Genomic DNA, 14114 nt, shown 5'->3' with positions numbered 1-14114 from the left:
GTACAAGCCAGGCCCGAGCCTGCTTAGCTTCAGAGATCAGACAAGATCGGGAGCATTCAGGGTGGTATGGCCATAGACAAGAAAGCACATATTCCAGACCTTTCCTCAGACCTATGGATTGGACTTGGTGGACTCAGGAACTGGAATATATATTTTAAGAAGTTAAAGCAACCAGAACAAGCTCAGGTCTTCTGGATTCTGGACCCTGGCTCTAGAAGGGCCAGGGAGCTCATTTTCATGTGTGTATGTGTGTGTGTGTGTGGTTACTTAATCTAATGATGTGATTAGAAACAGAGCCTTTGCAAAATGACAGCTCTAGCTTCTTATCCCACGTTTTAACATTTATTAGTGGTTTAAACTTACCATTCTGAGCTTCAGTTTTCCTTATTAGTAAAACGGGAGTTTTAATGGTTACAACCTCTACAAATTGTTGGGAATATTAATGAGATGATACAGGAAAAGTGTGTGCAGTTTTCAGCCCTGAAACTGGAACACAGACAACACAGTAAGTGTTAGCAGTTGCTGTTATGCACACAGCATGCTAAGTGAGGTCACCCTCATGAACTCCTGCAATGTATTTTTCTTCACCTGAGAATTGTGTCTTTGTGTCTCCACTCACTCCTTTGCTTTCCATCTCAGAGGCAGACCTGCCCCTTCGCCTCTCAAAGTCCAACTCCCTCCTGACAATTGATGGGGATCGTGTTCTTTCCCTGCCCTTCTGTTTGGAGACCCTTTCTATTAATCTTTAATCCATTAAACCTTCTCTCCTGTATTTTCAATCTCTCCCTTTTCATTAACTCCACTCCCTCAAGCCATAAACACATCCAAATTCCCCATCCTAAAAATACCTTCTCTTCACTCCAGTACAAATTGGACCAACCCCGTCTTTCCTCCCTTAATATCAAATTTCTCCATAGAACATTTTCAACCCACCACAGCCACCTCCTCTTCACCCAGGTTACTCCTGAACACTGTCATCCTCCAGGGGTCTACCATCAACCTCCCTTCCCTTCCAAACATTTCTTTCACTTCTATTTCTCCAGGAGGCACATCTGTTCAGGTGGCTCTCAAAACTGTACCCTGAGTCTACCAGACTAATTCTCCCATGTTTGTCTGCTGGTTGGTTATGTCCGTCTGACCATCCCTCCAACACCTGAGACTGCACCTCTCATTTCTCATTCCCTGCCCTGATATTAATATCTGCCTCTCCATCATTTTCTGCTCACATCCTGTCAGCCCCAGAAGCATAAAGCTGCAGGAACAACACGGACTCCACCTTTCCCCTCCCTCCACCAGGTCTAATTCTCCTTCCCCTTCAAGGGATCTTCCAAAAGGCTCAGTGTGTTTTAAGCTTGAATTATTTCATAGTATTAATTCTACAAATCTACCAAAACCCCAGCATTTGAAAGTTTAATGATTCTGATTTATTTCCTACTTGTTATTTTTATGAATGTTTTGCAATAAACTTTTTTTAATTGAAGTACAGTCGGTTACAATGTGTCAGTTTCTGGTGTACAGCACAATGTCCCAGTCATGCATATACATACATGCATTTGTTTTCATATTCTTTTTCATTAAAGGCCATTGCAAGATATTGAATATAGTTCCCTGTGCTATACAGAAGAAACTTGGTTTTTTTAAAATCTATTTTTATATATAGTGGCTAACATCTGCAGATCTCAAACTCCCAAATTTATCCCTTCCCACCCCTTTTCCCCAGTAACCGTAAGATTGTTTACTATGAATCTGTTTCTGTTTTATAGATGAGTTCATTGGTACCCTTTTTTTATTTTATTTTTTTAGATTCCACATATGAGTAATAGCATATGGTATTTTCCCTTCTCTTTCTGGCTTACTTTTAAACAATAATGTAATAAACTTTTAAATTTACTTAGTTTCAGTCTCTCTTATTGAAGATGGGAGATAGTGACTGGTAAGAATGGTAAATTAAAAATTTACTATTTAGATTCACAAAACAAAACTTCCTCTCCATTTCTTCTCTGCCCACCCCCTCAACTTAGACTTTCTTGCTTCTCTCCTAACAGTACCTGACACATGCTGTGTACAAAATTCATGCTCAATTTAGGAACACTGAAGAAATTAACAAATGAATAAATGGGCTCTCCTAGAGGGGAGATCAGAACTAAAGTGTTAATAATAGATTGATATTTTAAATCTTAACTGTAAAACTAAAATTTCTTCTCTTCTCACTTTCTAGACATTTTTCAAATACCCCATTACCTACTGCCTTGCTGCACCCTCTGTGTTTCGAATGATTCTGCAGCAGAATTCCACCAGGTATGGTAGAAGGGGCTGTGGCTGATAACAACAATCTGTGAGTAGGACTTTAAGGAATCTGACTGTTTTTAACTCTGGTTCTTTGAGGATTGTGTGTGTGTGTGTGTGTGTGTGTGTGTGTGGAATGGGGAGGGTGGGTAAATGTTGGTGGTGATAATTAGCAGCCATTCTAATTATTTCATTAAGCAGGGCTCAAAGAACCAAATGAAACACTCAGTGAGCCTTGTATCACTGTGGTTTTTTCTTTTCAAAACATTTTTGTTGTGAGATAAACATACAGAAAAATAGGTAAGATTTACGTTTACAGATTAATGAATTGTTGAAAATAAACACCTATGTAAACACTCACCCAGGTCACCAAAATAGAACACTGTCAGTGCCCCAGAGACCTCCTCATGCCTCTCCATCTCCCCTAAAGGATTTCACTATCTTGACTTTTATGGTGTTCATTTCCTTGCTTTTCCTCATAGTTTACCTCCTAAGGAAATATCCTTAAACAAATTACTCCATTTTATTTGCTTTTGAACTTTATGTAATCATACATTATTCTATCACATCTGGTTTCTTTTTTTCAACATGTTTCTCAGATATGTCTGTGTTGTTACATAATGCTGGAGTTAATCTTCATTACTGTGTAATATTCCATTTTATGAAAATACCATATTTTTAATCAGTTCTATCATTAATGGACATTTGGATAGCTCTCAGTTCGAGGCTACTGAAAATTAATGCTGCATCGAATTCTTGCACATGTACCTTGATGCACCAGCACACATTTCTGTAGAGCTTTTCTGGCAGAGGAATTTCTAGGTCACAGTGACATTGTACCTTACCACTCTATTTTCCAAAGTATTAAACCAATTTAGGCTCCCGCGAGCAGGGTAGGAGGATTCCCACTGTTCCACATCCTTAGCAATATTTGTTGTTGTCAGAGTTTTTAGTTTTTGCCAATCTGACGGATGCATAGTAACCTTTTTTTTTTTTGCATTTCCCCATGTTTGTGGATTAATTTTTAATTAACCTCAAATCTGTTCTTTGAACTTTATGGTCATTTATCAGTCCTTTAGAGACTTTGCAATTGAAGTGACTGCTTCAAAAACCAGAGATAACATGGCTTAGGCATAAGAGTTAAAATATCAAGGAGTTCAACAACTTATGAAGATTACTCAGAAATATACAGCTTGATTTTATTCATGAGCCAGCAGTCTGGCTGGAGCATGTTTCCATCTGCCTTTCAAAGCTCATATTATAGTCACTTTCTGCAGCATTCTTGAGATGATGACTTCATCCAAACCCAGTAAAAATCCAGCCAGGGCATAACTGTGGACTCCATCAGAAGACTCTGCTCATGTTTTGCACTTTGGATAAAGTTCAGGAAGAATAAGGAATATACCCTGCATGAAACTAGCCCTCCTGTCCATCACTCCTGGCTCTGTATGTACCAGGAGAGCGTTACAAGGGTGGAAAGGTAAACCAGATGTCTGCCACCTCCCTCAGCCCAAAGAGCTGGCCCAGCTCAGCTTTGTGCCAGCTGGTACTCAGACTTCAGTCACTTCTTCTCTTCCTATTTCTTTCAAGGAATCCATCATTATTTTGTGCTTGCTTTTGTATTATTTATAGGGAAATGGATGAGAGAATTTACACCACATAGTGTACCTAGAAAACTACTGCAGATGCTCACAGCAGACTTTTCTGTTCTCTACAAAATTCCTTCTCCCAAGGATGTTACCTGTGGTCTTTCTCTTTTCTTACACTTAGCCCAATTGTCTTTGATATCCTGAGCGATTTGTTTCCAACCTCTAACTTGTGTTTTCTGCTCAGAAACACAGAATTCCTTCAGTTCACATAACGCCACGCTCCGCAGAAGGCAGTGTAGGTCTGTTACCGTCCTAGCACATCCTCAGGGTCTTGTCCCTCAGCCCTTATGGTTTATAAAAGCATCTCTCTTGGCCACAGAGAATGCTTCCCTAAGATGAATTCTAAGCACATTTTTCTCCCTGTAGTTACATCAACACCCACATTTAATCCTGATCTCCCTGGCTTAACCCATTAGCCTCACTACCACCACCTACCCCCACCAGAAGAGTTAACAGAGACTGGCAGGAAGTGAGTGACTTCCATGTGGACTTGACCATCTGTAAAATGCCCAGAAGGCAAATAAGAAATTGAAGAGGCAGAAGGATGAATGATCCAGATGATAATTGCTCTCAACACCCTAGGCCTGGGGCAGAGCATCCAAGCTTCACCTGAACTTCTGTTGACACATTGCCTCCGCCCTTAGCCTCAGGTTCCCCACCCTGGAGCACTGTTGCGCTGGGGGAGAGGCCCTGCTGCCCGAGGAACAAGAACAGTGGAGGAAACAGACAGGGATTCTGCTCTACCAGGCCTACGGACAGTCAGAAACGGTAGGTGAGCGGTCCCTTCTGAGCCAGTCAGGATGTTCTTAGCATGAGGCCAGCGGATGATGTGAATCGTGCCATGAGTGTGTGCAGTGCCCACCCCACCTCCCCGTGTGCATGGAGAGCCTTGCTCAAAGCCAATAAGAGGATCCAGAGCTCTAGGTTAATTTGTCCCAAATAAATTTGCCAAAAGACAATTCACAGCTCATCAACTTGTCAAGAAACCAACATGCTAAGAACTATTGGACAAAAACTTAAAAAGGAGCCTAAGCACATGGTGCCACACTGTACCTGCGATCATTCGTCTAAGGAAGCAAAGGAGGGGCAGTGGGATAGAAGGCACTCTCCAGTAACATGGAGGCCACCAACACAAGTCCTGTCGACTTCACCACCCCTTCCTAGGCAGAAACCACAGAGGCAGGCAGGAGCGGGCCCCAGGAGCTCATTAGTTCATTTCTGGGTGTTTATGAGGACAGCACACAGGTCTGATTGTGAGACACTAGGAGGAGCACGGACCTTCTGTATACACCACAGCCCGCACCCCAGCACACACACAGTGTGATCCCAAAGAGGGTCACTGAGCAGTCAGGTGGGCAGGGCATTCAGAGGATCATACATGTCTTCAGCCTCACGGACTTCATCCATGATCCAGTATCTCTCTTCCAACACATTCTCAATCCATTTCCGATGCTGCACAGAGTCACCTTCCTCCACCTCCCCATCATCCCTTCAGCTGACAGAGGGATGACTGCCATCTCAGCACCTGCGGCAAAATAGCTGTTTTAGTCTCAATGCACATACTTGTCTGACACTTTTTTGCCAAAACTTTTTTTAATAATCAATTAATCAGTTAATGGGTCTGCTTCCAGGCCTGAGAGATGCTACGACTCTCGGCCTGTCCTTGCTGGCTCACGCTTTGTATTGGGATAAGGAGGAGGGCGAGGCGAGAACTACACTCTCCACCCATGACCTCCACCCCTTTTGCATCAGCTTTTTGTATCAACAGAATACTCCCTGACACCTGGATGGTATTTTATTTCTCCAAGCGTTTTCAGACCTATCCACTCATGTGTGCAACATTTTCCACATCCCTGCAGTGTGAGCAGTGACAGAGCAGAGGGGAAAGGGTTCAGACCCCAATTCAAATCTCAGCCTTGCCAATTACAGGCCACACACTGTAGGCATATCCTTGGATCTTGCAGGGTCCAGATCCCCCATCTCCAAAATGGAAAGATAGTGCCCATCTTGCTGGGTTGTCATAGGGTAAATGAAAGAAAGTGTACAAAGCCCTGGCCACAGCCTTCAACCCCTCGTGCATGCTTACACTGCAGTTATGGTTGTCAGAGTTGCTTTTCGGTAGGTACTGTGTTAGATGCTGGGAGTATAGAGTGGACGGGGCAATCTCTAGTCTCTGAATACTCCTCATCTACTGAGGGAAACAGACAAGCGAAATGAAGTGGCCACAGTAGAAGTGGAGGGGGTGGATACCACAGAAAGAGACTCTCCCAACTAACTCTTCTTGGAGCCAGAATGGTAGCTAGTAGTAGCTGTTTATTGAACACGTGGTGTGTGCCTGGCATACACCTGCAAGCCCTCTAAGAGATAGACGTTGTAATGACCTCCCTTTGACAGAGGAGTAGATCAGGGAGGGTTGGTTGACACACAGCTAGTGAGTGGTAGAGTCAAGATTTAGACCTTGGCTCGTCTGAGCATAAAGCACTTAACTTTAGGAAGAAGGCTATTTTGGAGAACGGTAAAGAAGGAATACGGTTCATCGAGAAGACAAAGCGGATGAGGCAGTGCAGAGGGAGCGATCTGAATACCCTCAACACATCTCTAAGAAGTAGCTTAAGCAGCTCCAAGAAAGTGTTTGTTAAATGGACTCATGACCTCCCCCTGGCAAATGGACACGTGTCTGACGTACACTGAGCACTCCATACCCTGCATTACATGCCCACAGCCCGGGGCTCACCCTTCTGCTTCTTCTTGGCCTCTCCCACTGGACTCTGTAGCCCCAGCACGCAGCACAGGTCCAGCCCCATGTCAAGTGCAGTGCACATCTGCTGAATAGGGTCGGGTTGATGCCTTCCCGTTTCCCCACAAGGGCTCTTTGCACAGCATCAAATGACATCTACGAGCGAGGATGCAGTGTTTGATTCTTGCTGCTTTGTGATCAACCTGGACTCTTGACCAACCCCAGTTCTCTTCTTTTGTGAACAGGGAGTAACTTGTGGCATTTTCCGGGGGATGAAGATCAAGCCAGGTTCCATGGGGAAGGCCATCCCACCCTTCGACATTCAGGTCTGGTGGTAAAGGCACTGGCAGAGAGCAGGTAGTGCTCAGCTGGGGGTGGGCCGCTGTGTGACAGCACCGGGCGTGCCTCCCAGTTGTCCTTCCTCCTCTCCTCCTACTTACTTATGTGCCACATGAATAAGCCAGGCAATGTTTGTGTGGGGCAGCAGTGCTGGGGACACCTGCAGGATGGGACTTACACGTGTCTTGCTCCAGATCATTGATGACAAGGGTAACATCCTGCCACCTGACACCGAAGGCATCCTTGGCATCAGGATCAAGCCCGTCAAGCCCTTGGGCCTCTTCATGTGCTATGAGGTGAGGACACATCACCTGCCTCCATCCAAGCCCCAAGGAGCCACGCAGGGAGCTGCGTAGGTGGTAAGGGGCTGGGCTCAACTCGGCACCCTGAGACTTCTTCCATCTTCCTTTGTTCTCTCCGACTCAATGAAACGTTCTAATTAATCTCAAAGATCATCCTGTGTTCCCACATCCCTTTCTGTCATAACCCTTCTGGTACATAGAGATTGACTGATGGGGTAGAAAAAAGCCTGGCTTCAGAGCCCCCAGGCTAGGAATCCATTGATTTCTTGCGGTTAAGGATGCTGGCTTTGACTGGAGTCAAATCATACCATCCCACTTGCCAACAGGATGCGAACAAACCTATTAGTCTTGCTAAGCCTCCAGGGGACACTACCATCCTCACTTTAAAGAGGAAGAAATGGCAGACTGGAACCTTTATGTTTCTGTCCCATGTCAAATAAATGGCAGGTCTGTGGTTCAAAGTGATGTGTTTTGGGTTCCAAACCCTAAATGAGAAATCCAGGGATTACAGTCTCTGGATCTCGGAACATCTCTCGTGTGGAACTGACACCAGTGTTCCAGTCCGGAAGACAGGCGCTGGGGCCGGCAGCCTGGGTTTCAGCCTGGCTTTTACCAGTTACCAGCTCTGCGCCACTGAGCTGTTTTCTTATCCCTATGTGGATACAAAAGTAACATGAGAGATTCTGGTATGACGGGACGGCTCTTTATCTTGGCTGTGGTGGTAGATACACAGACCCACACATGGGATAAAATTGCCTAGAACTGAATACACTCACACACACACACACACACACACACACACACACAAATGAGTACAAGTTAAAAAACAAAAAGAAAACCCGGGGAAATCTGAGTGAGACTGGTGGATGGTATCAATGTAAATATCCTGGTTGTGATATTGAACATTGTTTTTGCAAGATGTTACCATTGGGAGAAACTGGATAAAAGGTGCTAAGGATCTCTCCGTGTTATTTCTTATAACTGCATGCAAATATATGATTATCTTAAGATTAAAAGTTTAATTGAAAGTACCAGCTTTGCAGGCTTTCTGTGAGGCTCCAATGAGGTAATATTTTGGAAAGAAAATTCATTCAGCAAACATTTATTGACACCTCCCACCTGTCCAGGCACTGTATGAATGCTGAGCTTATAACAGGGAATACAATTAATGGAGTTTATGCTCCAGTGGAAATTTTATTCTACTGGAGCACCACACGAAAGTCAGGTGTTATTTTTAAAAATTGTCCTTAAAGTTGGCTTAATATTTAGTCCACTCATTGTCCAATAGCATGCCTTAAGTGCTTGCATGTAATGAAAACAGATTCAGAGATCGAATTATAAAAATTGCCCAGGTGCCAGGCAGAGCCAGAAGCAGGGTTTGAACCCACATCTGAATCCTACCTTATGTCTCTAAACTCATTGTTTCCAACAAAAGGGGTGCTATTCTCTTTGCAGAATGACCCAGTGAAGACAGAGGAAGTGGAGTGTGGGGACTTTTACAACACTGGGGACAGAGCAACTGTTGATACAGAGGGCTACTTCTTTTTCCTGGGGAGGGCGGATGATATCATCAACGCATCCGGGTAGGTGCGGCTGACCTTGTGCCGGGAGGTCCCATCCTCACCTGCCTAGTGGGATCTGGCTTCCTCAAACACTCCTTCATGCGTTGGTGATGGACTCTCAGCCTAATGCTGAACAGAGCCACGTCCATGGGGCCCTGGCCTGAGGGTACCGCTGTACCTTCCCCAAGCCCCATCACCAGAAGGATCAAGCAAACTAAAGTTCAAGAAGACCCGGAGGAGAGCCATAATAAGACATCATGCAATTTAAACGGATTGGGAGGGAAGACTTGACTTTGGCTCCTGTTCATTGAGGGAGCTTATTCTGTATTTGTGCTCCTTTAATGAAGCGCAATATGACACAGAAAAACATACTAACAACAACAACAACAACAATAATAATAATAATTAAAAATGACCCTTTTTTGGAGTACTTACTATGTGACAGCACTCTCTGTGGTGCTCTATACAACCCACCCCTCAGTGCTAGAAGGTAGATGTGATTATGACCATTTTACGTAAGGAGACTGAGTCACTGACTAGTGGAAACAGTTGCCAGAAGTTTCAAAGACAGTACAGAACACAGCCCAGATTTGAGCCAAGGCAGTCTGACTCCAACGCGGTTGTAACTAACCCTGACTTGGCTATTAACTAGACATAACAAGAATAACAAGTTCTTTAAGATATTTCAGAAAATTAGAGGGTTTTTTTTTTTTAAACTTTTAAAACAAATGCTGATGAAGTGAGGAATAGGATGTAGGATTTGTATGAATGTTTAAGATAAAGTTTGGGACTTCCAAGAGGTTTCATGCCAGGGGAAGCTGCTTGATCCAAGCCCCCAGGCTCTGGGAGGATGACGCATTCACCCTGCTCCCCCACCTGGGCAGCGAGGTGAGAGGCCCCGGGAAGCATCTGAGCCTTGTATTTGGCAGCACGGAATTCCCATTTTAGTCCCACTGCACAGCCTTTGCATGGGCCTCTGGTTCCCCTTGACAGTTACCCTCTGTGCCAAGGAAATATGCGGCTGTCCAAAAGATGAGATTTGAGGGCCTGGGTCATCCTAGCCCTGGCATTTGCTCAGGAGGAACCACTGGTCTTGCAGGTACCGTATCGGGCCATCGGAAGTGGAGAATGCCCTGGCGGAGCACCCAGCGGTGGCTGAGTCCGCTGTGGTGAGCAGCCCGGACCCGATTCGAGGGGAGGTGAGGAGGAGGACGTGGAGGTCATCGCGCCTGGGTGTGGGACGGGGAAGGCAGATGCGGGGGAAACTTCCAGGCCACACCTAGGCAATCTTGGATCTGGCGTGGTTGGTGTGCCTGTGAACTTACACAATGTGGTCAGCAGGAGGCGCTGTGGCCTCATCTGTGACTGAAACATGATGCTTCTGATCGCTGAGGCTGATGGCATCTAGTATTGAATGAACCCTTGCTATGTGCCAGCTCATTTAACCCTCACACAACATCATGAATTAAGGACTGTTTTTATACCTTTTTAAGACAGGGAAACAGAGGCATAAAGAGGTTAAATAACTTGCCTGGATCACACAGCTAGTAAGTGTGGAGTCAGATGGGAAATTGAGCGCTCGGACTACGGAGAGCATGTGTTCCTTGATTCAACAGGTGTTCATTGAACACCTGCTCTGTACAAGCGCTGTGAAATTAAATGAGGACATAAATAATATGAAAATAATCAATTACCAACATTTATTAAATGCCCACAGAACTCTGCCTACAGTAATAGTGAAAACAGAACCCTACCTAAAACAATAATAACGATAACAATCATAGGGATAAAAATACATTTAAACTAACTTCCTGTTTTATATGTATTATCTCGTGGAAGCTTGACATAAACCCGATGAGGAATGAACTTGTCCTCTCCCCATTTCACAGAGAAGGATGTTGACATTAAGTGGGGTTAAGTAATTTTCCAAGGCAAAGTATGAAAATTAGAAGTATTGGGATTTGAACCTGATCCTGTCCTTTTCCAAAGGCTCAACTCTCAATGTGTTTTTCCATTCATTTAATAAGCATTTTCTTTTTAAACTAGATAGTTGGTTGTCACTCACCCTGAGCCTCCACTCTGGTTTTGCACTGCAGGTAGTGAAGGCATTTATTGTCTTGACCCCGAAATTCCTGTCCCATGATCGAGACCAGCTCACCAAGGAGTTGCAGCAGCACGTGAAGTCAGTCACAGCCCCGTACAAGTACCCCAGGAAGGTGAGTGAGAGAAGATGGATGGGGTCCGGTCCCTGTGGGGTGGTTCTGGAAGCTCTTCTGCCTCAAGTCTCAGTGGGTGGCTGGGGTGAAGCTTAAGTAGCTAAGAGAACTCGTATGTTTCTCTGCAGAAGAAGCTTAGGGGTGTAGGGGAGCCAGCTGAATCGGATGGAACCTCTATCCTGCGTCAGAAACTCATCCATTTCTGGCGTGTCAACCTAAAGAAAAAAATCAGACCACAGCCCAAAGATATCTAAGAAGGTTATTTACAATCTTTCAAAATTTGAAAAAGAAATCCAAATCAGCAACTTCCAAACTTTTAAAGAATATTATTCACAGTAAGAAATTACAAATGTGGCAACCCGATACACATATACATACATAACAAAAATCAACAAAGTGATATTTATCGTAACAACATGCGGTGCAGTCTGATAGTTTTAATTCAACTACATTTGTTCTAAATGAAGTGTGCAACCTACAAAAATGTCCAACAATGGAGAAATGATTAAAGTACTCATGAAAGGTAATATTATTCTGTAATTTTAAATGATGATGCAAATTTTTTAACATAAAAATATCACAATAATATATTATTAAGATAAAAAGCAGGTTATGAAAGTATATACATAATATTATCATGTTTGTTTAAAAAAGAAATTTGAAAGTTTGTACATACACAAAAAAGTTAATATTTCCTTCTTTTGTAATAATACGTTACTGCATTGTCTGAATGTTTACAATCAATACATACTATAAAGCTACATAGCTAATATTTACTGAGCATTTACCAGGCTCTGCTTTACATGCATGATTATTTCATTTAATCCTCTCCACAACCTCAGATGGTATAATCATGCCAGTTTACAGAGAGGAAACTGAGGCTCAGAGACTCAAAGTAAATTGGCTAAGTCTAGAGTAAATAAAAGACAGAGCTGGAACTCAAACCTGTGTGTATCTGACAATAGAGTTCATGCTTCTAACATCAGGCTGTGATGCTTTATGGAGAGTAGAATAGAGGATGTGTACCAGTTAGGAAGGGCTAGATGTTATTGTGGGTAACAAACAGTCCCCAAATTGTAGTAGATTATAACAAGGAAGATGTCTTTCTTGCTCATGTCTTTGCTCCACATCCCCTCACCCTGGGACCAGGATAAAGAGGCAGCCAGCTTGTAGATACCTACCTGAGTACGAGAAGAGATGGACAGAGAGGGTGGCCCATCTCAGTGATTCCCAACTTCTCTGTTAGAGGTGGCACATGTCACTCCTACTGACATTCCATTGGTCAAAGTACATCAGAGGACTGCATCCAACTCCAGGGGGTCAGAGGAGAATCTGACATGCACAGTGGACCCCATGAAAGCCACCACATGGTGCCAGCCTGTCTGGGGGACTGTGCCGGGGCAAAGGAGGGGAGTTGAGGGTTGACAGGAAGTGACCAGGGGACTTAGAATGGGTTTGCTTTATCCTCAACCAGGTGGAGTTTGTCCCAGTGCTGCCTAAAACCATTACTGGCAAGATTAAAAGAAGTGAACTTCGGAAGAAGGAGTTTGGTCAGATGTAATTGGCAATTAACTCAGAAGCCACTGTGTGATTTTGGCCAAGTCCCTGGCTGCTTCAATTTCCCCACGATGGTGAGAGTGAGGATAGAGAGTTGACTTGTAAGAGAATTAGGAGTGCCAACCTTCAAGCATTCCTGTTCTTTTAAATTAATGTCAGTCACTACCCTTCACCTAAGTCCCCTGTTCCTTTCAGATCGCCCAAGTGAGTGCTCACATTGTGGCTGGAGGCAATAAAATACTGACATTGCATCAACAGTGACTCTGCTGTGCATTTATTCTGTGAAAGATCTGATCCTAAGCGCTGTCCCTCTCTAATTCCTGCAAACCCCATCAGAGGTTCCCCCAGGGCCTGTTTCCCCCTCCTGCTCCCAGAGGCTCTGGGTGACCCCTGACACCCACTCAATGACCGGAGCACAGAGATCTGGGAAGGGGTCATGCGGTCCCAGGGGTCTGCCCCTGCCTGGCTTGCCTCTGCCCTACTGGAGAGTGAGGCCAGAAGCAGGGCAAGTGTGCTGTCTGGGGAATGGAGAAGGGGGGAGGGCAGCCCAGCCTTGTGACTGTACTCACCTGCCAGACCATCCATGGACCCACGACCTCTGTGCCCACCAGTAATGCTGCTGCTGTTTCCAGGTCCCAGGCTGGACCAGTGCAGGTGAGTGAGGGACCTGCTTCTGGGAACCCAGGAGTGCGGCAGGAGCCCTCCAGTCCTTCCCAGGGAGCCAGGAACCTTGTTCTCCAGCCCCTCCCCAGGGGCCCAGAGTCCTCCCCAGAGGCCTTCCCCAACACTGTATAACCCCCGCCATCCAGAGCCCTCTGAACCTCTGGCCTGCGGTCCTGTGAACTAACCCTTCACTCCATGCATCCTTGAGGCATGAGGTGGAGCCACCAGAGGCTGAAAGGAGCAGAGGCAGCAAAGGTTGAGCCTAGGGGTGAGAAAAGCACATACTGTCCTCTTCTCACCCATTCCTGGTGGGGCACCGATGGAGAGAGCCCCTTGGTAGCTGCCCTCTTCTCAGAAGCACAGATAGACACACTCACAGGAAAATACACAGACACCCTTAACACGGAGATGCACAGGCACCAGTCAGCCCCGGCCTCACCTGGGGACTCCGGCGTAGGGCTCGTGGACAGGCTCCCACACAGACCAACACAGGCAACAACACCCTGTGGGGAACACACACACATACACACACAGGTACACATGCTCAGGCCATGTGTGCTCAGGGCAGACCCACACAAGCACCATGGAGGTGTGTGCGCGCACACACACACACACATGCAGGCAGAGACGTACACACAGACACAAAGACGATGAACACACATAGATAGAATCAGGTCCACCCAAAGGGGCGGCAACTTCACACACAACACACTCACCCACACATAAAACACAGACACAACTCCAGGGACACATATGCCCTGAGACACATACCTAACATATAATGCTCTGAGTCACAGACCCAT

At 45.2% G+C, this 14114-nt stretch overlaps 1 protein-coding gene across 4 annotated transcripts in view; it reads left to right on the top strand.

The window, feature by feature from the left end:
- The window catches only part of ACSM1 (acyl-CoA synthetase medium chain family member 1), a 30582-nt gene extending 17679 nt beyond the window's left edge, over positions 1-12903 (top strand). For all 4 annotated transcript variants that reach the window (XM_010961058.3, XM_010961059.3, XM_045521196.2 and 1 more), the window contains 8 exons: positions 2219-2298; positions 4580-4703; positions 6918-6998; positions 7206-7307; positions 8769-8896; positions 9975-10074; positions 10972-11091; positions 12566-12903. In XM_010961058.3, coding sequence (XP_010959360.2) covers positions 2219-2298; positions 4580-4703; positions 6918-6998; positions 7206-7307; positions 8769-8896; positions 9975-10074; positions 10972-11091; positions 12566-12652 — 822 coding nt within the window. In that variant the 3' untranslated portion in view covers positions 12653-12903. The remainder of the gene's footprint in view (positions 1-2218; positions 2299-4579; positions 4704-6917; positions 6999-7205; positions 7308-8768; positions 8897-9974; positions 10075-10971; positions 11092-12565) is intronic.
- Positions 12904-14114: the final 1211 nt, after the last annotated feature.

Source organism: Camelus bactrianus, chromosome 18, assembly GCF_048773025.1.
Source record: "Camelus bactrianus isolate YW-2024 breed Bactrian camel chromosome 18, ASM4877302v1, whole genome shotgun sequence".
NCBI classification, from domain to species: Eukaryota; Metazoa; Chordata; class Mammalia; order Artiodactyla; family Camelidae; genus Camelus; species Camelus bactrianus.
This window is presented reverse-complemented; position numbering and strand designations above follow the sequence as displayed.